General features: G+C 33.6%; 1 protein-coding gene across 1 annotated transcript in view; it reads right to left on the bottom strand.

The window, feature by feature from the left end:
- The window catches only part of STXBP3 (syntaxin binding protein 3), a 55,349-nt gene that overhangs the window by 16,843 nt on the left and 14,727 nt on the right, over positions 1-23,779 (bottom strand). The window contains exons 4-11 of the mRNA XM_059078648.2: positions 22,688-22,764; positions 19,795-19,873; positions 18,455-18,555; positions 13,237-13,391; positions 9,616-9,706; positions 6,701-6,825; positions 4,147-4,242; positions 3,956-4,013 (exon numbers count right to left, since the gene is read on the bottom strand). Coding sequence (XP_058934631.1) covers positions 3,956-4,013; positions 4,147-4,242; positions 6,701-6,825; positions 9,616-9,706; positions 13,237-13,391; positions 18,455-18,555; positions 19,795-19,873; positions 22,688-22,764 — 782 coding nt within the window. The remainder of the gene's footprint in view (positions 1-3,955; positions 4,014-4,146; positions 4,243-6,700; positions 6,826-9,615; positions 9,707-13,236; positions 13,392-18,454; positions 18,556-19,794; positions 19,874-22,687; positions 22,765-23,779) is intronic.

Raw genomic sequence — 23,779 nt, 5'->3', positions numbered from 1 at the left:
TACTCTTATTTATCCAACTGAATGAAAACATCTGTTCACACAAAACCTGAATGTTCACAGTGGCTTTATTTGTAATTGTCAACAACTTGGAAAAAACCTAAATGTTCTGCAACTTGTGAACAGATAAAACGTAGCATATCCATACAATGGAATATTACTCAGCAATAAAGTGTTGAAGCTCCCATTACATGTCACATGGATGAATGTCAAGTGCATTATATTAAATGAAAAAGCCATATCGTATTATTCTATTTAGCTGTCATTCTGGAAAAGGCAAAACTACAGGAACAGAAAATAGATCAGTGGTTCTGAGGGGATCAGAGTTGAGTGGAGAGGTTGCCTACAAAGTGGCACAAGGCAATTGGGGGGGGAGGTGTTGATGGAATTGTTCTATATCTTGGTTGTGGTTATATGAGAGCATACATTTGTTAAAACTCATAGAATTTTATACTATAAAGGGGGAACTTTACTTTCTAATGCAGTTTAAGAAAAAATATGTTGAATGGGTTTAACTTCAGACTGGATACAACAGACAAAAGCAGGGGACTCAAAGTCAGGTTAACAGAAAATATTTAATTAAAGCACAGAGGAGGAAAAAAGTAGGAAAATAAGGAACAGAATAGAAGAGATGTAGAATATGGTCCAAAAATCTAAAACACAAGTGAATGGAATCCTAGAAGGAGAGGAAAGACAGACTAGGACAAAATCAAGATGTGAGGAAATAAGGGCCATGAATTTTACAAATATGAAGAAAGTTACCAACCCAGTGATTCAAGAAGCTCAATAAACCCAAGGAGGATAAATACCAACAATAACACATCATAGTAAGGCATATTATGGTCACATTGCTAAAACCAAAAAATAAAGACAAAATCTTTAAAAAGACACTTTATCTTCAGGAAATTAACAGTAACATGACAGCTGACTTCTTTAACAGAAATGATGGTAGCCAAAAGGTGACATACTGAAATCTTTAAATTGTTGAAAAGAAGAACTGCCAACCTTGAATTCTAAATACAGCAAGTGTCTCTGTAAAACACAGATATCCTTAGATAAAAACAAAAGTTGAGAGAAATCAACCAGCCCAGATGGAAACACTGAAGAGCAATAAGGAATAAATAACAACAGATTTCAAATTTATGTGGACAATATAAAAGTCTATTGAGAATTTAAAACAAAAATAACATCCTTACTTTATAACACATGTTAAAGTAAAATATATGACAACAATAGCACAAAAGAGGAAGGGAGGTAAATGGAGTTAAATTATTATGTAAGGTTCTTGAATTCTTTAGGACATGGCAAAAGTATACTTTAAGGTACACTGTGATAATATAAGGATACATTTTGTAGTACCCAACATGATGACTACAAGAAGGATACCAAAAGATAAAACAAAAGTTTATTTTGGAGACAAAATGGAATAGTTTAAAGAAAAAAAAAAAAAGGATGATATATAAAGAAGGCAGAAAAGGAAAAGGATAAAATAAATAGAAAACAAATAAGATGGTAACAAATTCAACTATATCAATAATTACATGAAATACAGATGGACTTAAACATTCTAATTAAAAGATAAGGATCATCAGATTGAATAAACAAACCTCAACTATCAATACAAACTCTTTTTAAGAAGCACACTTTAAACATAAAGGCACAAATTGGTGAAAATAAAGCATGAGAAAAGATATACCATGTAAACACTAGCCAAAATAAAGCAGGTATGGCTATATTAAAATCAGACAAAGTAGAGTTTAAGTCAAGAAATATTGCAAATGAAAAACAAAAGAACATTTTTTATTGATAAAAGATAAATTCAACAGAAAGATAACTATCTTAAATTTATAAAGACTATAATTAACATGGCGTCATCAGTTGATATAGCTTTGAAAGTTGACAAGATTCTAAAAAAAACAGACTAACTCACAGCCATAAGCGATACCATGCTCAGTAACTGATATAAAAAGCAGATAAAAAATGAGTAAAGAAATAGAATATTTGAATAACATGATGAACCAACTTGATTTAATTGACACACAGAGAATTTGTATTCTTTTCAAGTACACAATGGGTACTTAACCACAACAGATCGTATGATAGGTCATTAGACTAGTCTGAACAAATTTCAAAGGACTGAAATTATACACAGCACATTCCCTGACCACTATATAGTTAAATTACAATTCAATAACAGAAAGACAAGTAGAAAATTCCCAAACTATTTGAAATTAAAAAACATATTCTTATATAACACAAGAATCAAAGAAGAAATCACAGTGAGAGTTAGAAAATATTTTGAGCTGAATCAAAAATAAAAATAGGTTATTCCAAAACTTGGGGAATGCAGCTACAACAATGTTAAGAAGGAAATAAATAAATATATATAGTAAGAGAAAAAAGGTTGAAAATCAATGCTGTAAACATCCAACTCAAGAAGTTAGAAAAAGAAAAACAAGCCAAAGAAAGCTGAAGGTAGGAAATAAACATGAGTAGAAATCAATTCAACATAAAACTAACACACAGTAGAGAAATCAGCAAAGCCAAAAGTTGGTTCTTTGAAATACTGATTATATATATAGTGGATATTAATAGTATACAGGCTAAAACACAAATTAACAACATTAGGATTAAATAAATAGAACACAGCTACAGGTTCTACAGACACTGAAAAGATAATAAGAGATTTGAAAATGAAGATGTAATAGACAAATCCCTTAAAAATGAACATCCCAAGACTGATATAAAAAAAATTAAAAAACTGAATAGTTCTGTAATTATTAAAGAATTTGTAAGTAAAGACTTCCCCATAAAAATGGAAAACTCCATGCCCAGACTGCTTCGGTTGTGAAGTCTTCCAAGCAATGATGAGACAAGTAATAACAATCTTACACAAATACTTCCAGAGAATATGAGAGGGAAAACATTACAACTCACTTAAAGACCAATATAAGTTTGCTGCCAAAACCTGACAAGATTACCTCACTCACACACACACACACACACACACACAAATTATTACAGGGAAATATTATTGTTCATAAACCTAGAAGTAAACATTCTAAGCAAAATATCAGCAAACAGAATCCAGTGATATAGGAAAAGGATAAAGTATCATGACTAAGTGGAGCTAATTCCAAGAATGCATGGTTGGTTTAATGTTAGAGAATCAATGAATGTAAGTTATCACATTAACAGAATAAAAGAGGGAAAAAAATTTCAATAGGTGCTGATAAAGCATTTGATGAAATCCAACACCTACTGCTGATTTAAAAAACAAAACCAAAAAAAACCTGTTGGCAAATATGGAATAGAAGGGAATTTCTTAATCTGACAAAGGATGTATCTAAAATAATCTAAAACTACCATAATACTCAATGATGAAATATCAAACACGTTTCCCCTTAGGTTGGGAATGAGACAAGGATATCCTGTCACCAGTTCTATTCTACATTATACAGGTAGGAGGTATTTACTACTAAGAAAACTAGTTTAAAAGGTATACAGATTCGAAAGGATCAGGCTAAATTTTCTTTATTCACAGATATTATTGTGCAACTTTCTGAAATGACAGAAATGTCCTATATCTTGATTTAGATGGTAGTTCCACAGGTATGTGTGTGTATGAATACATATATATGTATGTAAAAAGTTATTCAGTATACACTTAAGATTTGTGCACTTTACTTAGGTAAATTATACCTCAATATAAAAAACCTAACAAGAATGTATTAATGCAGTTGGCTAAATGGCCTTTTAAAAATAAATTTTAATGGAGCAAGACAGACAAAATGTTGCTAACTATTGAGGCTAGGTAATGGGTACATGAAAGTTTATTTTCTCTACTTTTGTGTATGTTAGAAATTTCCCAAAATGGAAAGTTAAATAGATAAAAAATTTTACACAAGCTTTAAAATTCACCTTCATCTTTATCTTGAAAGTTAAATAACACTCTTACCTTTCCTTCCGTTGCTTTCTTTGTTGATGAAATTTCTTTCATAAGCTTGGGAATTTCCCTGTCAAATTGAAAGAATTCTTTGAATTTCTAAGGTGTAATTCTTTACAAAAATATTTTAAGATTACAAAATGTACTATCATGTATTTAGTATTTTTAAAATGTGGAATAAAAATTAAAATGAGTTCACATACTCTAATACAACTGCAATATGCCGATGTCGAATTCTGACCCAGAGGTCATCATCTTCTTCAAGGACTGCCTCCTTTTCTTTCCCATCTGTTTTATATCTACAAGTAGAGAGAAGTATGAACTTTTGGATTATTTCCCCACCCCAAAAGTGAAAGAAACATTTTTATAAACAATAATTTTAAGATACAGCTCAAGAAACTGAAGAGTACATCCACTATTTTGGGGGATAATGAATATATACTCAAAACTAAGGCATACTGCTATCCATACAATAAAAATCAAAGTGCTATGTCTACCAAGACTTTTTTACTTTCAACATTAGGTTTAGCTGTCATTATTATAGAGTTTTATCTCAGCAAAGTGGTATCTTAGAAACAAAAATTCAACGTTCCACAATCAACTTTATGAACAAGAGTGAATACACTAACAATTTGTATTCTAGCTGCTCAAAACACTACTTTGACGTACTAATAACCATCAACTCAACTATCAAACATCCATTAAGAAATGTCACCCCCTAAGGTAGCCTATTAAGTACTGCAGGTGTTTCAGAGTTGGTACAAAATTCACAAACATATATCATCTGTTTCTATATTCTTCCCTAACCCTATAACCACATCTCCTTTAAAGAATGGGAAAGGAAATGAGAGAAAAACTAGTGTAGCCATTAAAAACCTTGATTGCTTTAATGAGTTCTACTGAACTGAGAGGCAATTCAAGAGGTTCATGAAATTACTCAAAATGGGCTTCCTGACTGCTTCCCCAAATGTAATTCCTCGCTTCTCTTTTTATGCAAATAGCCAGTCTCCTTCCATTTGTGGAGCTGGAAAATTCAGTCATCCTTGGGACTGTCAACGTCCTGAGCCAAGATCAGAAGGGAAAGCATTGAGCTTTCCTAGCACTGGATAGCAGACAATAAATGGAAATTTCTGCTGTATAAATATAATCATTTCTACAATCTCCCAAATTTCAGGCCCCATCTATAAAACCATCTACCTATTTGGTCTTAATTACAGATGCCCAAAGGCAGAACGACTGTGCTTAATTACAAGACTGGACTAAGGACAGAGGCTTTTTTGCCATTTAAAATGCCACTTTGTACTTCTTTAACCTTTGATTTATAAACAAAGATTAAGGTAGCAGGCCTGACAATACTAAAAGATGATGATAATCCTAAGAGTACATTTAAAGAGGTCACCAAGATGAAGTTCGTGCTTCCACCTAGTCTTATCCATGGACTTTTTTGATTCATTCATAAAATCTCTGACTTCTTTGTTTTTGTTTTTAAGTAAGTCTCTCCATTACTCTTAAAAAATTAAACCTTGCTTTGCTTGCCAGCAAACCTAGGGAGATAAATTTTTTTAAAAAGTACTAGGTTAGAAACGTCTGAAACTTATGTCAATAGTCTGGAACCAAATTCTTAAGTGTCCATCAGTTTAAGTCATTTCTAAATCTCTTGAGCAACGTAGGTTTAGAGACCTAAAGGATAAGAGAGGTAAACAACATGCTTTCTTAAAATTCTGAATAAACTGCTTAAAACTACTTTTATATTAGAATAACTACTTTTATATTAGAAACTACTTTTATATTAGAAAAATGTTGATCTATGTCATCTAACATTAATACAAATAAAGAAAAACTCAGAAGCCAGGATTTGACCAGAATGCAAATAAAAATACAATAGAAAATACAAAATTAGTTTAAAAATATTTGGTTTAAGAAAAAAATTAAGTATTATAATTAGCACAAGTTTTTGTATCTTTTTAATCTACTAAAATTACTAAATTAATTTAAACATAAAATTTCAGAAAACGAATTTTCTTTTTCATTACTATGCTCAAAGCAGTAAATCTTAGCTGAAAAATGCCAATTTGGATTTAGAAATTATGATATCAAATAACATGTTATATATATATGTGTATATATATATGTATGTGTGTATATATATAGACACTCATAAATGATACACAATGGTACAATAAAATGGTTCCTTAACAGAAAAGTGATTTCATTTTTCATTTAGCTACTTGATATTAAAGTTAATATGCTTATATCAGAGTTAAGTCAATAATAGGTATCAAATTGGTAAACCTGTATCTATTCTCAATAACCATCCTAATTAGGTTCCTAGTCTTCTAATCTTTTAAAATACACTATGCTGACAAGACACACATATAGATAACTTCTGGATGTGTGTGATTCAGAATAATCACAGCCTAACCAATTTGAATATGGTTTCCACTTCAATAAATATAGTAGTGAGCTTGGTATTTACTGAAAAGTACAAATTCTAGCTGTTTAAAATCTATTTTTGTTGTAGACACAGTTAAGGAAGCAAATACACCGAAAAAGCTTCAAAGCAGTTAAATTACCCATTAACTAACAAGGTCAAGATATTTTTAATAGATTATGATAATAGGGGTAAGAGAAGGATAAAGTCTCTGAATAAAAAAGGTTACAGGGGCTTTAGATTTCTGGTGCCTGCACAAATCATTAAATGCTAATACCCTATCCTGTTTGTATATGCCCTATATATTCCCTTCAAGTTATACTTGCTTGTATGTATCATTCTCAATCGGCAGTAGATCATATGCCATTGCCTGAAAGGTCAGTTCATGCAGGACAGTGGACACAGGATCAAAGCCACGATCAATTATTATGAGCTGGGAATGAGTTTTACCCTGGAATAACAAAATAAAATTATCTTAAGAAACTTCAATTTCTTTGTGTGAACACATTTTTAGTATCTTAGAAAACAAAAGCAGACTTTTCCTAAGTTCTGCCCCATTCCTAAGAATGTGAAGTTATATTAAAACAGAAAAATCTGAGTGGTATAACAGGGGAAAAAAATAAGACTACAAAACCAAAAGCTTTCATAATTAGAGTAAGAGGCTATACTCAATAATATTGTGAAAATTCCTTTTAAAAAAAGTAACATTTGGCCTGCACTAAATCTATTTCCTTAGAAATTCAGCTCCATAAACACTAAAACTGATATAAATTATGAATAGTAGTTATTACTTGAGCTCTTTATGCTACACAGTGTGCTAAGCAAGAAATATCCATATTATTTAATTCTTATAGCAACCCTGTGAGACAGGGATTATTAACTCCATTTGACAATGGGGGCATTAAGGCTTAAAATTAAGTAACTTGCCCAAATCACATAGCTAGCTAGTATGTGGTAGAATCGAGACTCAAACCCAGGTCAGCTTCACTCCATGGCCTGTACTCTTAACCATTACACATTAAAAGATTACACTGACGCCAGCTAAGATGATAAATTACAATGAAAGCTTTGCTATCATTAACTCACAAACAGCACTAATCATTAAACAGTGAATAATAGTGCTGGGAAAAATCATTGTTAATATCAGTATCTTCCATACTTCATTTTAAAAAGTAATAAATTCTCTGGATTATTATTTGGAGCAGTAAGAGATAACTACAACTCAGACAAACATTTCTTATTTATTTACTTACAGCAGATAAAGGTAAACTACATAGATCTTTAAAATTTTTTTTAGTTAACCATTCACTCATTCAAATAAACCTTGAGATAGTATGGTATAGTGATTAAGAGCACAGCCTCTGGAATCAGGTAGATCTGGGTTTGAATCCAGCCTTGACCACTTTCTTTCATTTTTTTTTTTTTAAATTTTTTGCGCATGCCATGCAGCTTATGGGATTTTAGTTCCCTGACCAGGGATTGAACGTGGGCCCCTGGCAGTGAGAGCATGGAGTCCTAACCACTGAACCGCCAGGGAATTCCCAGCCTTGACCACTTTCTTGTTGTACAACTTTGGACAAATTGCTTAACTTGTTAATATCTCAGTATTCTCATTAAAAAACAAATTATATATATATTTAATCAGAACCTCTGCCCTATAAGATTACTGTAAAGATTAAATGTAATAATACCATGAACACTTAGCACAGTGCCTGGCACTTAGTAAGCCCTCAATACATGTAAGTTATGAGTCTTCAGAAATATGAATAGGAAAAAGACTGTGCAATATAAGTGCTATATCAGGGCTTGGGGTTATGAAAGTATGTTGAGAGGAAGAATCGCTTGACCTGAAGAGTGAGGAAAGACTTCAAAAAGGAGGTGACACTCTCTCAGGTCCTTGAATGAAGAAAAGGTATCAAGCATTTGAAAGATGTATAATTTCTGAGGCAGAAAGAATGGAAAGGACAAGTTTGGTTTTTGTGGATTTTTCTTTTTCTCATTGAAATCATGAAGGACTAAAGGGATATTAACTAATATAATGATCGTTTATCTCTTTCCTCATTCAACAAACATTTATTGACTACCTACTATGCTATGTATACTGAGCCATTATCTTCATAACTACAACCAGGACAACAGATTTCACTAGTCCTCCAAACCAAAAACTAGTAACTTTTAAAGTTCTAAACCAACATTACATCTAATCTTACACCCTCCATTCTAGCCAAGTTGTTTGTGAATTTTGCCTTTTTCTCTATGCCTCTGCCCAAAGGATCCTGTTATCCAAGAAAAAAACTCCCTCTTCTGTTATACTCATTCTTCAAGCTCAAGGGCCTCTTCCTCTAGGATGCCTTCCGAGACTCCAGTTACAATAAGATTAAGCCCCAGCCTATGTTCCCACTACATTTCATGTATTCTTCTCTTATTCCTCTTACTACATGCATTGTAATTGGTGGTTTCCTTGCCCATCTCCTCTTCTAAACTATCAACAGTTCCTTCTTTTCATTCTTCAGCTACTGTAATATGGCTTCCTAGCCCTCTGGCACCATCTCTGTCAGTTTACTCAAGCTCTTCACTCTCCAACCCAAGCTCAAATGCTAGAATTCCACAGGTTCTAATCTTAGTCTTAGATTACTTTATATTACCTTGATAAGATAGCTGTCATTCATTAAACTCCTATTATATGCCAAACACAAGCTAATCTGCCTAATCTTCATACCAACCAAGCAAGGTACATATCATCTGATCCATTTTATAGATGAAAATACAACTCAGAGCAAATAATATGTCCAAGAACACAAAGCTGGTGATAACAGGAAAAATTATGTTTATTAACTGTTTACTCAGTTGCAAGCACTATTCTAAAATCTTTTTATGTATTAACTCATTTAATCCTCTATTTTATAAAATAGGTATTCTCTTATTATCCTCAGTTTATAGATAAGAAAACTTAGGCACAGAGAAGTTACATCACTTGCTAACTGACATATCTATGAATTAAATGGCACAGACAGGATTTAGACAAAGTGCTTACTTCAAAACCCTTATCTTCCCCTCTAAGCCACACTGTCTATTAAGACTTCTACTACCACTTATATCAGTGATTCCCAAATCAAAATTGGGGATCTGTGTTAATGATTCTCAAATCAATACTGGAAAATGAATGAACAACAGTTTCCTTGGTTTATAAAGAAATAAGACAGACTTTATGCATAACCACTATTTGTCTTTTATATGTTACCTTTATTAGGCTCTTTTCATCAATCTTGTAGTAGTTTTCAAGTTTTTTTTCAACAAGCTGAGCAAGCTTACTGGCATTATCTAGAGGTTTACTAGAAACGGAAAAAATGTTCTATTATCTTTCTTTCAAGACACACTTTACAATATCAAGTTGAACTCTAAAATTAAACCATAAATTTATTAATTTAGAAGATTTTATAAACATGGAGAAGTTCAGATAATACATCAAGTATAATGCTATATCAATTTGTCTGGATTTTATCAATGTAAACCTTATCATATGTGCTTCAGATTTTTTTTCATATGAAGGAAATATAAATAAAACCGCAGTTCCTTTATTCCCCTCCCAATTCCCAGTCTTCTCCCCCAGCCCTAGCTACCCCCACTCCAAGGCAACTATCATGAATTTGATGTGTATTCTTCCTGTCATTACTATTATACATATGTTTACTGTTTTATATGTTTTAACAGTATGTTTTTACTGTTATATATATGTGTGAGATCTATCTATGTTGACACACATATCAAATTTAATCATTTTAGTTCTATATAGTATTCCATCATATGATTTATACTGGATCCTATGCATTCATTCCCCTAAAGATGGACATTTAAGTCATTCTCAATTTTATACCATTGCAAACAACATTGAAACAAATATCTTTGTACATACATCTCCATGTACATGTTTCTCTAGATATATTATTTCTAAAAGTATAATTCCTAGATTATATGGTATGTACATTTTCAACTTTTCCAGATATTACCATATTACTCTCCAAATTACTTGACCAATTATCTCTCCCACTAGCAGTATGAGATCTCCCTACATGCTCTCTAACATTCAGTCAACTTTCCACTATAGTCTTTTGCATAAAATCTTATATACCACTGTCTTCTAAAATGATAAAATCATACTCTAAATTGTAACTTCATGACCAGTGACATTAGTATAACTTCTGAGTCTACAAGAAATTGTTGGAAAAGGCTCTTCAATTAGCACGCCAACCTCAAAAATGGAGGCTCTCCTTGTAAAGGGCTTCAAAGTGTTAAAGGACCTTTAGGTTTTATACCTCCAAAGTAAATAAAGCAGCAACTATAAAGAATAATTTATTACACATTTTGCTTTAAAATATTTTCAAAAGGAAATAATTTCATGTTAGAATTACACTTGAAAAGTCCATGAGGCATAAAAGAATACTTTGTGAAAGAACAGGTAGGATTCTAAAAGCCTGATTATTTAACTATTACAATAACTCCAAACAGGTCCAAAGGTGAGCTATTAAATTATAAATTGTCCTCAGTTATCCCTCAGTATCCACAGGGGATTGGTTCCAGGACCTCACTCAGATTTCAAAATCTATGGATGCTTAAGCCCCTTTTATAAAATGGTGTAGTATTTGAATATAAACTATGCATATCCCTCATATACTTTAAATCACCTCTAAATTACTTATAACACTAATACAGTGTAAATGCTATGTAAATAGTCATAAATACAATGTAAATGTTATGTAAATAGTTGTCTGCATGTAGCAAATTCAAGTTTTGCTTTCTGGAACTTCCTGGAATTTTGTTTTTTAATATTTTCAATCCACGATTGGTTGAATCTGAGGATGCCGAACCTGTGGATACATATGGCCGACTATACTACATACTCGTTTCCCTGAACAGAGCCAAACACCAAGAGCAGAAGCTTGAACAGAGACTGAACTATAGCAGGAGATAAACCACTTAGTTCAGAATGTAATTAGCATATCACCTATAAGAAAAAGAATGTTTCCAACACCTGAGGTATGAGTGAAGAGCCTGTTTGGTCACATCTGAATTAAGGAGATTTACTATATTCTTTCTAAGTAATTAACAGAAGATTTTTTAAATGGTCAAGAATAATGAAACTTAAAGTACTTCATGAATTTGAAATTAAACAATTCATCCAACTATCTTGACAAATGTCAATGTTTAAGTTAAAGAAACTTTTAAAACAGAAAAAAGTGACATAACTTATTAGTAGTAGTACAGTATATTTACATGTACTAGTTTATTAGTGTCATACACTATTTTGAGTTCTTTACAGATATTAACTCATTTAATTCTAAAAACAACCTTATAAGGTGAGTACTATGATTGTTCCCATTTCATAGATAAAGAAACTGAGAGCAGAAGGATCACACAGCCAGTAAGTAGCAGAGATTAAAATCCAAGCTGTCTGGCTATACAGAACAACATGAATGTCTAAGAAAATAATACTGAACAAAGCCAGAAATAAAAAACATCATAACCCCATTTATACCAAGTTCAAAATCAGGCAAAACTAAAATATGTGTTAGAAGTCAAGATAGTAGTTACCTCTGGGGAGGAGACAGGGGGTGACGACTAGAGGGGATCGTGAGGGGGGCCTCTGAGATACTGTTAGTATTCTATTTCTTGACCTTGGTGAAGTTAGATGGGTATGTTCACTTTGGAATGATTTATCAAGCCATATAAATATAATTTATTCACTTTACAGTAAACTTTACTTTTAATAAGAAGCAAATAAATAAAGGTGCACTACTAAAGTCAAACTTTAACTTTAAAAAAACTCCAAACATCAGGCCTCCCTGGTGGCACAGTGGGTAAGAATCCGCCTGCCAATGCAGGGGACATGGGTCCGAGCCCTGGTCCAGGAAGATCCCACATGCTGCAGAGCAACTAAGCCCGTGCACCACAAATACTGAGCCTGCACTCTAGAGCTCACGAGCCACAACTACTGCGCCCATGTGCCACAACTACTGAGCCCACGTGCCACAACTACTGAAGCCTGCACACCTAGAGCCAGTACTCCGCAACAAGAGAAGCCACCATGATGAGAAGACTGTGCACCACAATGAGGAGTAGACCCCGCCTGCCACAACTAGAGAAAGCCCATGCGCAGCAATGAAAACCCAGTGCAGCCAAAAATAAAATAAATAATAATAATTAAAAAAAAAACACCTCCAAAAATCTATTTTAAATGGCTACTGGAATTAGATACCATAGATATTTAGATACTATAACCAGTATCCAGATACTATGACTTTAATTTTTTTTTTTTTTAAATTTATTTATTTATTTTTTTGCGGTACGCGGGCCTCTCACTGTTGTGGCCTCTCCCTTTGCAGAGCACAGGCTCCGGACACGCAGGCTCAGCAGCCATGGCTCACGGGCCCAGCTGCTCCGCGGCACGTGGGATCTTCCCGGACCGGGGCACGAACCCGCGTCCCCTGCGTCGGCAGGCGGATTCTCAACCACTGCACCACCAGGGAAGCCCATGACTTTAAATTTGGTGGAAATTCAATAAAACATTAAATGTAAGATGGTATTCCCCATAGGACAACAAAGACATTCTTCTAAGCATTCCTTAAACTTATGAAAAATATATATGTAAACCATACCAAATTTAAGCTCTGAAATTCAGTAATAGAGGCTATTAGTTACTCTGAAATTTAAGCCTTAAACTTTAAATCTCCTATATGTACAGCATAATTTTATAAAGAAAATAAATTCTGCAAACCAACACAAAAAAGCACAGAGACATTACTTACCTGTATACCAAAGAGCAAATAGACAGCATAACATATAAAGGCACCACTGAGTGTCTTACCTTTTATATCTTACTCCAGGATTTTCATCCAGGGTAGCACATACTGTAACTATCTGCTCAGCCATTGCTTCCATGATGATATCTTTTCCATTTGCATTACTAGGGTCTGGACTGTAACAGTAATAGAATGCATCTGGTACATCAAGAGTATATACCTAAGTTAGGCCAAAAAAAGTCACACTGTCAATTTAGAAACTTGACTAAAAAAATATATCTAGAAAAACACAGCTATTCCTTGGGATTCTAAAAAAAACAAAATACTTGCACCAACCATGCTGTTTCCTGAAACAACTGTGTCTTTACCTTAATCAAATCTCATTTTCTCTGTCATCTTGATTTCATCCTTTATTTCTTTTCTCACTCTCCTTTCCTGCTTAGTCTACCTCTCTCCTTCAATTCTTGTTTCATATATAGATTGTACTCTTTGATTTTCTCTACCTGTGCAGCAGATGAAGAAATCTGAGGTAGTCAAACAAAAATAAAAATCTAAAACCTGGCACAAAGAAATAAAACAAAGCCAAAATTGGTCTATATATTTGACATACATTAAAACCTTAACCCATTAGAGAATAACCTAGAAATTTTCCAAAGTTGATATATATCTTCAACTCTTTAGCTGATACTCTTAATGTCCTTAAAATAGTGACATACTTCCCTGAAAGATACAGCATTGTGCCAGATATAGTACTGGTCTTACGATATATACAGTGAAACCTCACAGACATTTTTCAACTAACAAAAGCATTTACTTACATGCAAAGAACTGGATTAGAGATTTTCTATTATTGTGTTATTTGAAGAATACAAAAGAAAAAGCTCTCTAATTGGAGTTGAGATTTTCCCATTAAATTAATTTTTATTTTGTTTTTTAAACAATGATAGTAATCCCCCTTAGCCTAGGATAATGTATTGAGTGTAAAAGTAGACATGTAATAAACATTATAGGTTAACTAATGAATTATGAAAAAACTTCCCTGCATTTCCTTTCACACAAAGTAATTCGTTTCTCTGAACATAACCCATCACTAACAGCAGCAGCCTGAACACAGACTGAGATTTAGCTGAAGCTAATCCACTTATATCTGTGTTGCTGTATTAACAAAGTCTTACTTGCTGTATTAACTGCCAACAAGCACCCTACAGCTGGACTGTGGCTTTCTCATAGCATTCTATCCCACTGCAGTAGATAATATCTGTTCAAAAATATTTATTGCCCTCCCTACAGGGCCTCTCCCTATGGGAGTATACTTCCCACTCACTGATATCAGGCTTGCTATGGTCATTGGAATGTGAGTATAAGTGACAAGTGACACTTCCCTACAGAAGCTTTAAAAGCCATGGTATGGCTCCACCATTTCTCTTTTCCCTCTGCTATGTCCCAGAAAGGGGCTACTCCTTCAGCCTAAGTCCCAGAATGAAGAGGATGTAGAGCAAAGCCCCAGTCAAACCACAATGGACACTAATGTGAAGGAGAAATAAACTTCGTTGTAATGCACTATGATTTGGGGAGTTGTTACTACAGCTGAAATTAATCTTAGCTATTATCTAATACTCTAATGAACCGAATACAATTTTGGAGCTGGTTTTCATTCTATACTCACATCTTCCCTTTCCTTCCTTCTCCTCCCCCCACTTCCCATCACCACCATGACATGTTCCTTTAGACTATTACTAAATGCTTTCTTCATCTCCATGACCCACAATCAGCTCCTTAAACACAGGAACTCTCCCCCAACAACCTCCATCTACTTTTCTTGCTAAATTATAGCCAGCTTAGCTCTGTTTCTACCTAGATACAATCTAGCACCCTCTCCACTAACTATACCAGACTTTTTGTACTCCCTGAGGTCCACTGTAAACAAACTCCTTTATATTCTTTAATGCTTTCCATCTAATTGCCCTAATGTATATGTGACAGCATTAATTACCTTAAACCCTTTGAAAGGGAAAGAGAGCTTTCTTTAATCCCTTTGACTCATGGACTCAAGAGGAGTCAACCACTTTCCTCTCTATGCAACTTCGAAATATGATGAATGTCCAACTTCTCTTCTCCGGAAGACTATCATATCTGACTTTACCAATTTCTCCTCAACGATCACCCGACTTCTACTTTTCCTTAAAGACTTTAGGACTTTTCTGTACCAGCCAGTTTTCTGCCATCGCTCTTGATGGAACCTGGTGCCTCCTACAGCCTGGTCCCAACCTACCTACAGACACAGCCTTATCTATCATACCATCACCCATTATAATCCTTATTCCTGCTGTTCCCTTGAACTTTCCTGATTTTGTATCTTTGCACTCATGCTATTTTCACTTCTCAGAATATTTCTTCCCTCTTCATTACTACCTTATGAAATTCTACCTATTTTTCAAGTGTTTTCTCATTTTCCTAGTAAGAATTAATCTCCTCTTGTGGCAGACTATGAGCTGCCTCCTAAATAACCATTGTTCCCGTACTTTTCAGTAATCATACCAATTATTTGGGGCAAGCAGCCATATGCTCAGCTTAAAGACTACATTTCCATTTTCCATGCACTTGGGTATTGCCATGTGACTAAATTTTAGCTAATAAAATATAAATGAAAATGTACTTTCTTCTTTCTCTCCTTCATCCTCCCTCCTCAAATGAGAATGTAATAATTCTACAGACATCTTGGATCATGAGGGCCATCCCTAAGAGACCAGGCCCCTGAAATTTTGTAGAGCCAGCATACCAGCCCACTTACCGACTTTTTGTATATTAGCAAGAAATTTCCAACTTGGTTAAACACTGAAAGTTTAAGTTGTCCTGTTATATGCAGCTGAACCTAATCTTTTTTTTTTTTTCCCACATCTTTTTTTTTTTTTTTAAATTTAGTTTTTTATTGAAGTATAGTTGATTTACAGTGTTGTGTTAATTTCTGCTATATAGAAAAGTGACTCAGTTATACACATATATACATTCTTTTTTATATTCTTTTCCATTAAGGTTAATCCCAGGATATTAAATATAGTTCCCTGTGCTATACAGTAGGACCTTGTTGTTTATCCATTTTATATGTAATGATTTGCATCTACTAACCCCAAACTCAAAGTCTGTCCCTCCTCCACCCCCCCTCCCCTTTGGCAACAAGTCTGTTCTGTATGGCTGTGAGTCTGTTTCTGTTTTGTAGGTAGGTTCATTTGTGCCATATTTTAGATTCCACATATAATGAACCTAATCTTAACTGATACTGTTTTGATGATGCATAATACTTTGTATCTCTTTCACAGCTCTCGGATGAGGGTGGGGCACATATCTTGATCATCTTTTCATAGCATACTCTTTCCATCTAGAAGACAATATCCACTGCACATGTTCTTGATAAATGCTCACATAGGCCTTTGCTTACAGCTCAAAGCAGTTAGCAGTATTTCATTTATATCTTCACTTGCAAACAAACAAAAGGTCACAATACAAAACTGAGAAAATTACAATTTTCACTGTAATTTTCCCATAACAGTTAAATTTATTAAGTAAACTCCCTTAAGATATTTATCAAGGAAGTAAATTAAAAGAAAAAACTTCTTAGGGGAAAAACATAGCCAACAGATAGGACCTCAAATAATCACAACATTTTGCAAAGACTGGTAAGTAGAAGAGTCTCATGAGATTTGTCTATACACACAAAGACAAGTTATTTCTATCAGCCATCAAATTAGTCAGATACATACAAAAACCTCTCCTCCAAATACAGCAATTACTGAAATTTACTGAATTCTGAGGCTAAAACCTTATTTATCTTCTGTGCAGCAAGATGCTCTGAACACATATATAATATTTATCACACCACTATTTAATCCCACATCATTTTAGGAAGCCCATTTTCACCCTACACTGAACTTACATATCATATTAAAAAGAATAAATCTAAAGGTAACCTTTGGAAAACAGTTTAATGTTAAGCAGATATCTTAAAATTTTAGAAACTTGATTATGGTCTTCCTTTGTCAAAAACAGCAACAGTTTAGGGACTTCCCTGGTGGTCCAGTTGTAAAGAATCTGCCTTCCGATGCAGGGGACGCAGGTTTGATCCCTGGTCGGGGAACTAAGATCCCACATGCCTCGGGGCAACTGAGCCCACATGCCACAACGAGAAGAGAAAACCCGCATGCCACAACCAGAGAGAGAAAAACCCACACGGCACAACTAGAGAGAAGCCTGGGCACCGCAAAGAAAGATCACATGTGCCTCAACAAAGATTCCACGTGCCGCAACTAAGACCCGACGCAGCCAAATAAATAAATAATATTTTTTAAAAACCACACAAAAAACCCCCCAGAAAAACCCAGCAACAGCTTAAAAGAAAAATTCATTATCCAGAACCATTCTATTTCTTAAAATATTGACCTTAGAGTTCCAAACAACAGTAAACTATTTCAATTCTATGAAATGCTGGAATCCAAACACAGAGAACAGAGATAAACAATGCACTAGCTGTGTGATTATGGCAAGTTACTTAACCTCTTTGATTTACCCATCTTTAAAATGTAGATAGAATTATCATCTATTCATAGGGCTATTGTGAAGATTACATGCATACATTTATGTAAAGCATTTTAGGAAAGTGTCTGACACAGAGAAAGTACTATGTGTTTGCAATTATTAATTGAAGGCTCACTAACTATTCCAAAGGCAAAACAAATCTACAAAAATCCTTCATTTTATAACTTAAACAATAGCTTATATAACATTATGTAATAAGATTACTAAAGAACTTTGTTTTAATATCACAAATGGTTACAGAAGCTAAAAGTATTTATCTCTTTGGAGTCATTTAAAAAACATTATGCTAAAAATCTTTTGGTTTCATAATCCGATAGGGCTGTAAACCTTGACACACACAGGACTTAGTGGAAGATGTGAAATTTAAGTCCACTTTCATTATTAATGTTATATTCCAATTTAGTATTCATGTTCCTCCCTTCATCAGAGGAAATGTTTATTTGTGGATTGTTCAAACTTCACCAAATACATAATATATAAAACATCTTTAGGATAAACCTTATTAACAAATAAGTTCATAAAACTGAATTTTAAAATCTATTATAAACTGAACTTAAAGATAAAAGGCATTTGGGTCTTCTGAGCACAAGCTGCCCATTCGCCTTGCTTGACCCTTGTAACAAACCTTTGTCTGCTCAAAAAAAAATTTTTTTTTAATAAAAAATAAATTAAAAAAATAAAAATAGAAAGTACCTGAGATTCAAGTGGAATGAAGGAAATATTTATTTCTTTACATCTTCTTATTGTCTTGGAGCAAGAAGCCTTAATTTTGTTAAAGAGACTATCAGGGCAAACTGAGAGGGAAAAAGAAAAAAATCAAAGCATATAACTGCATCTAAATTTTCCTTCTTTTGAGTAAATCATTCCAACATCCAAGAATATTTATTTTTTATATATAATTACTGACTTTCACAAAGTAATTCACTATGAGGACAGAGATAATATGTAAATACTGTTTTTCACTTTATAGAACAGATGCATTCTAGTAATGAGGGCTGTAATAGAAATTCCACTTTCCCCATTCATATCTACCATAACCTAAGATATATTTCCTTAGAGAGCTGCTAACACAGCAAACTAAAATTGTTAGGAAGGAAAATCAAGTCCAAACTAAGGACTTAATAAACTTTCACAGGACTTTCAGAACTTCTTAGGAATTTATACTACTTTCTAAATCTGCCACTAAGTGGCATCACACCACACAAATTTTTAATTTTTTCCTGGAATTACAGGATATCCTCTACTGTCAGGAAATTCTAAGCCTCTCAACTAGTAAGTTCTGGACCTTAGAACCTGTCTTTTCCCCCCTTTTACCTAACTGCTTATATAGTTTCACTAAAACTAGGTTGGAGTATCAACCACTGGCTTCTGCTGTCTTTTAACACGTTGTTCTTTACCCTCAAAATTCCTTAAATTCAAAGAGGCTTCATACTCATTAAATTTTATCAATTCCATAAACATGAATTTCTGTATAATAAGGTTACTTAAAGGACACATACTTATGATATGGCCTTTTAAAAAATGCAAGCTACTACTAGGTATGAGATAAATAAAAATTTACAGGAAAAATAATATAGAAAGCTGCTTTTTATTTGAATGTACAGCATAGAAAAAGAAATGTGACTGGTTTTCTCCCTTAATATTAGCAAACAGATGGAAGTTTCATCAGTGCATCTCCCAAAGGGTCTTATTATTTTATTATATAATCAAATCCCCAGTTGAAACTTTTATTTAAAGAAGAATTCTTCCTGTTATTGGCACAGAATTTGAGGGATAGCCCTCTCCATCAACCCCCTCACCCCTGTATACCAGCAAAAATGACTATCTTTTGAAACTAGTTTGGAATGATTTAATTTTCTATCACCTTACCATGAATTAGCATAGAAATAATCTTATATTTTTAGATTCTTTCAAACCTAATTAGAATAAACAATAAATAGAAAGTCACTAGTACTAAAATAGCATTACAAGAAATACTTCATAATTAATAGGATTTGAAATAATGAAGCAATAACTTTTACAAAGCTACTTACAGTCAGTGAAGTAGATATATGCTGCTTTGTATTTGTTCTCTGATTTACTTCCAAAATCACGTAAAAAACAGTCTACAGACTTAAAAAAGGTTAGATGTTAATATACATTTTATCAAATACTAATTTAAATATGTTAGCTTTTGAAATAACTAAGATTATTTTGATGATAAAGTAAAACCTTAACTGTCAAAAGATTAATATATAAACTGATTTTTTAAGATGCTATGTTGTCTAGCCAGTTATAGCTAGACGCATAGTAAGTAGTAAGGTAAAATGTATGAACAGAGTGCTGTTTTGGTGACGAGGAGCTCTAGGAATGGTCAAGTGACTGAGAAGCTGAAGCAACATAAAAGACAAGACCGGGCTTCCCTGGTGGCGCAGTGGTTGAGAGTCCGCCTGCCGATGCAGGGGAAATGGGTTCGTGCCCCGGCCCGGGAAAATCCCACGTGCCGCGGAGTGGCTAGGCCCGTGAGCCATGGCCGCTGAGCCTGCGCGTCCAGAGCCTGTGTCCCGCAACGGGAGAGGCCACAACATGAGAGGCCCGCATACCCCCCCCCCAAAAAAAAAGAAAAAAAGACCACTGGAAGGTAACAGATCAAGGAATTGAGAAGTCAATGAACGTACTGAAAGTATTACCTACAGGGAAAATGAAACCATCCAGACTATGACTGGAGAACTGCTGAACAGACTGACAGTGAGCTGGGAGCTAAAATTGTCAAGGGGGATTAGAATGAAAAAGCCAAAGGTTGGCAGACTGCGAAGAGGAGGGAGAGCAGGTAATACAGTCTAATAGTATTTGCCTCTATGCTGGTAGTTTTAAAGATACAGTAGCCTGAAAGCAAAAATGAAGAACACACAATTTAATTCTCTCATCCATCTGTTCCTTTTTCTCCTCCTGCAACTCCTAGAACTAGTATATTTCTGTTAGAGCTCATGAATCTATCCTGCAAGTCTCTTATCCTTCCCCTCATGATTTCAATGATTGTTTTTTTGCTTTGAGATACTCCATTTAAATCTTTTAGACTATTAATTCAAATTTCCATAGTGATTATCCTCTTCAATTAACTATTTAACTGAGAAAATACACTTCTGAGCTTCAGAAAGTTTATGTGCTACACCAGACTCTTCTTAAGTGTACTATTTTTCTGTTCTGGTTATCATTCTTCCCTCCAAGCCCCTATATGTTGCTACATGTGCCCTTTTTTTCATTCTTACTAAACCGTCTCTGTCTGGCCAACTGACCTACTTAGATGTGTGGTTGCTTCTCTCTGTCAGCTCACTTGAAGCTTAGGTTTAGTTGTTGGAGTATCCTAAATAGAGGCAGTACCGTAAGAAGAGGAAGGCAAAGAAGTTTCTCCTCCTGAGGGCTGTAGGTATAAAAGCAAAAATCCACCCAACTGACCTTTCCCCTAGAGTTCACAGATCTCTTAAACACAAACTCTTCCTGAAATCTGTCATTTTATGACCCTTGCTTGGGAACTTTCTGATGTTGGTCTCCGCGTGCTCACCCAACCCGAGGAAGGAAATCTCACACCAAGTTTCTCTACAAGTACCCAAGGAGTCCAAGGCCTCACATGTACCCACAGGCCTATAGAACCCAAGAGGCAATTGATTCAGGACAGGAAGAGAAACTGCAGCTGGTTGTGGTAGATAAAGGAGTCACATTCAGGTACCATTTTCTCTGAATCCTTTGATTCTTTACTGAATACATAATTTTGTATCCTGCTTTTGTCACTAACATTTAAAATGAACATTAATATAGATCATTAAAATTTTCTAGAAACCTCATTTTCAATGGCCACATGGTCTTTCATACCAGTATTTGTTAATGCTAAGAACTTATCTGGATATCTTTATTGCTTTTGAAATTTAGTTTGACCATTTATTTGATTTTTTTTTTTTACAATAAACTCCAAGATTCAGAATGTTTCAAGGTTCTTGGTATGGCAAATTATTTTCCAAAAAGGCTGCATTAATCTATACTCCCACTAGCAGTGTATATATAGTAGTTTCTACTCCATTAACCATTGATAATGGGTATTGACAGCTAGAATAGGATACATAGATAAATAAATAAATGTCTACATACTTTTTAAAAATCCCTCTGCCAATTTAGGAGATGAAAACGGTGCTTCTTTCATTTTTTCCGATCATGAATTTTATCTTATAAAATTATATTACGGATAAGATATAAAATGTCATTAAAATCCACCAGCAGCCAATATGTAGAGACCATATAGTAAATGTCTGGGTTTTCCCCTACTGTCTGCTCTGCTAGAGTTAGAAGAAATGAAATTGGAATTGCCAAATTAACATTCTTATTCAAAGAACAAGCCAAAGGATGTGTTGGAAAATGCATTCTCACATACTATACAGAATAAAGGAATTTGATACTTTCTTTGGCTCTAAAGTTTTGGCTTTAAGTATGAATTAAATCATGGTTAGATTATAAAGAAATTCCTTTCCCATAAAAAATATACATATACATACATGTATGCATATATACATACATATATATGTGTACACCCATACATATATGTGTACTATAGGGAAGTCACTAAGATAAATGAAAGATTAATCCAAGACCATTTCTTTCACATACATTTCCATCCTCCTAAAAATTATGGTTGAATAGAAACTGCATGGGTATAAATTATCAAAAGAAACTATCATTTTATATAATTAAATTCTACTTTAATAGATGGGGAGAAAGGAATTCTTTCACTTAAATATTCTCACTGAGAAGAATGCAAATGAAACAATCTTCTAACACAGGGAGACTCTCCTAAGCATCTAATAAAGGACATTTTATTACTTTGAATTTTCTAAGAGAAAATCATGTCAATGGTGAAAATTTTGAAGAACATACTTTTTAAAGATTTAAAACACTCACCTTTGATGTTGGAGAGATAAAATAAAGAGCTTTCATTTGTCTGACAGGTTCTCGATTCTTATAAATATTCTCCACAACTAACCAAAAAAAAAGTCATTTTATATAACCAAATATTTATACACTTGAAACAATTTTTAAATGAAATTCACTGTACTTATTTATAATAATATAGAAACACAACTGTATATCCTGGGCTTAACATTTTCTTTGTCTTCATTTGAAAAATTAAAAAGTCCTGAAAATGTGTCTTCCCTAAACTCTGGGCTAAGTGCTCATCATGAGAAAAAAAGATAAAGCAGCTATTTGATAGTTAGGTCTACCAGCATAAGCAATCAACATGCCATGAAGAAACCAAGAAAATGCATTTAAAATTAAAATATGTATTTCTTTTTAAAAATATTCTACTATAATAATAGAAAATATCAGAAATCAGGCTAAGCATAAATTATCTGTTAAACCTCATTATAACCCTTTATGTATTTTACAAATGAGGTAACTGAGGCTTAAAAAAGTTAAGAAACTTATCCAAGTTACACAGTAAGAAAGAAGAGACAGGATTCCAACCCACATCTGTCCAACTCCAGAGTCTAAGTTTTTAACTGCTATAACATTCTTTAAACAAATTGCCAATTAATTCTTTTTTTTTTAGAACCACACATTAATATAAATCATTTTTCAACAATGAACTATTACCATAATTTAATCAATTATATTTTTATTACTGAAATTAAGAACTTTATAAATAACTAATATAAAACAAAGTGAATTTAAAACTATTAAGCCCTAAATAGTCAAATTAACTATGAAGGCTATATTAAGACAATACTAACTTAAAGTATCATTCTACAAATCAAGAGAACCATCTTTCAAGATTCACGCTGGCAAAGGGCCTAGAAAGAATTTAAAACGTTAATCTAACATGCAAGGAAGGCTACTGTTGGACTTCTCTTTTAAATACGATGATTCATTTTCTCATCCCTAAATTTATACTAGTATAGTATAGGTTTATCATAGCTTCTGTTAGAGAGGATATCAAATAAGATTTCTGAGGAAATAGTTAATTTTATTTTTATCTCCACTCCCAACAATTGT

Source organism: Kogia breviceps, chromosome 1, assembly GCF_026419965.1.
Source record: "Kogia breviceps isolate mKogBre1 chromosome 1, mKogBre1 haplotype 1, whole genome shotgun sequence".
NCBI classification, from domain to species: Eukaryota; Metazoa; Chordata; class Mammalia; order Artiodactyla; family Physeteridae; genus Kogia; species Kogia breviceps.
This window is presented reverse-complemented; position numbering and strand designations above follow the sequence as displayed.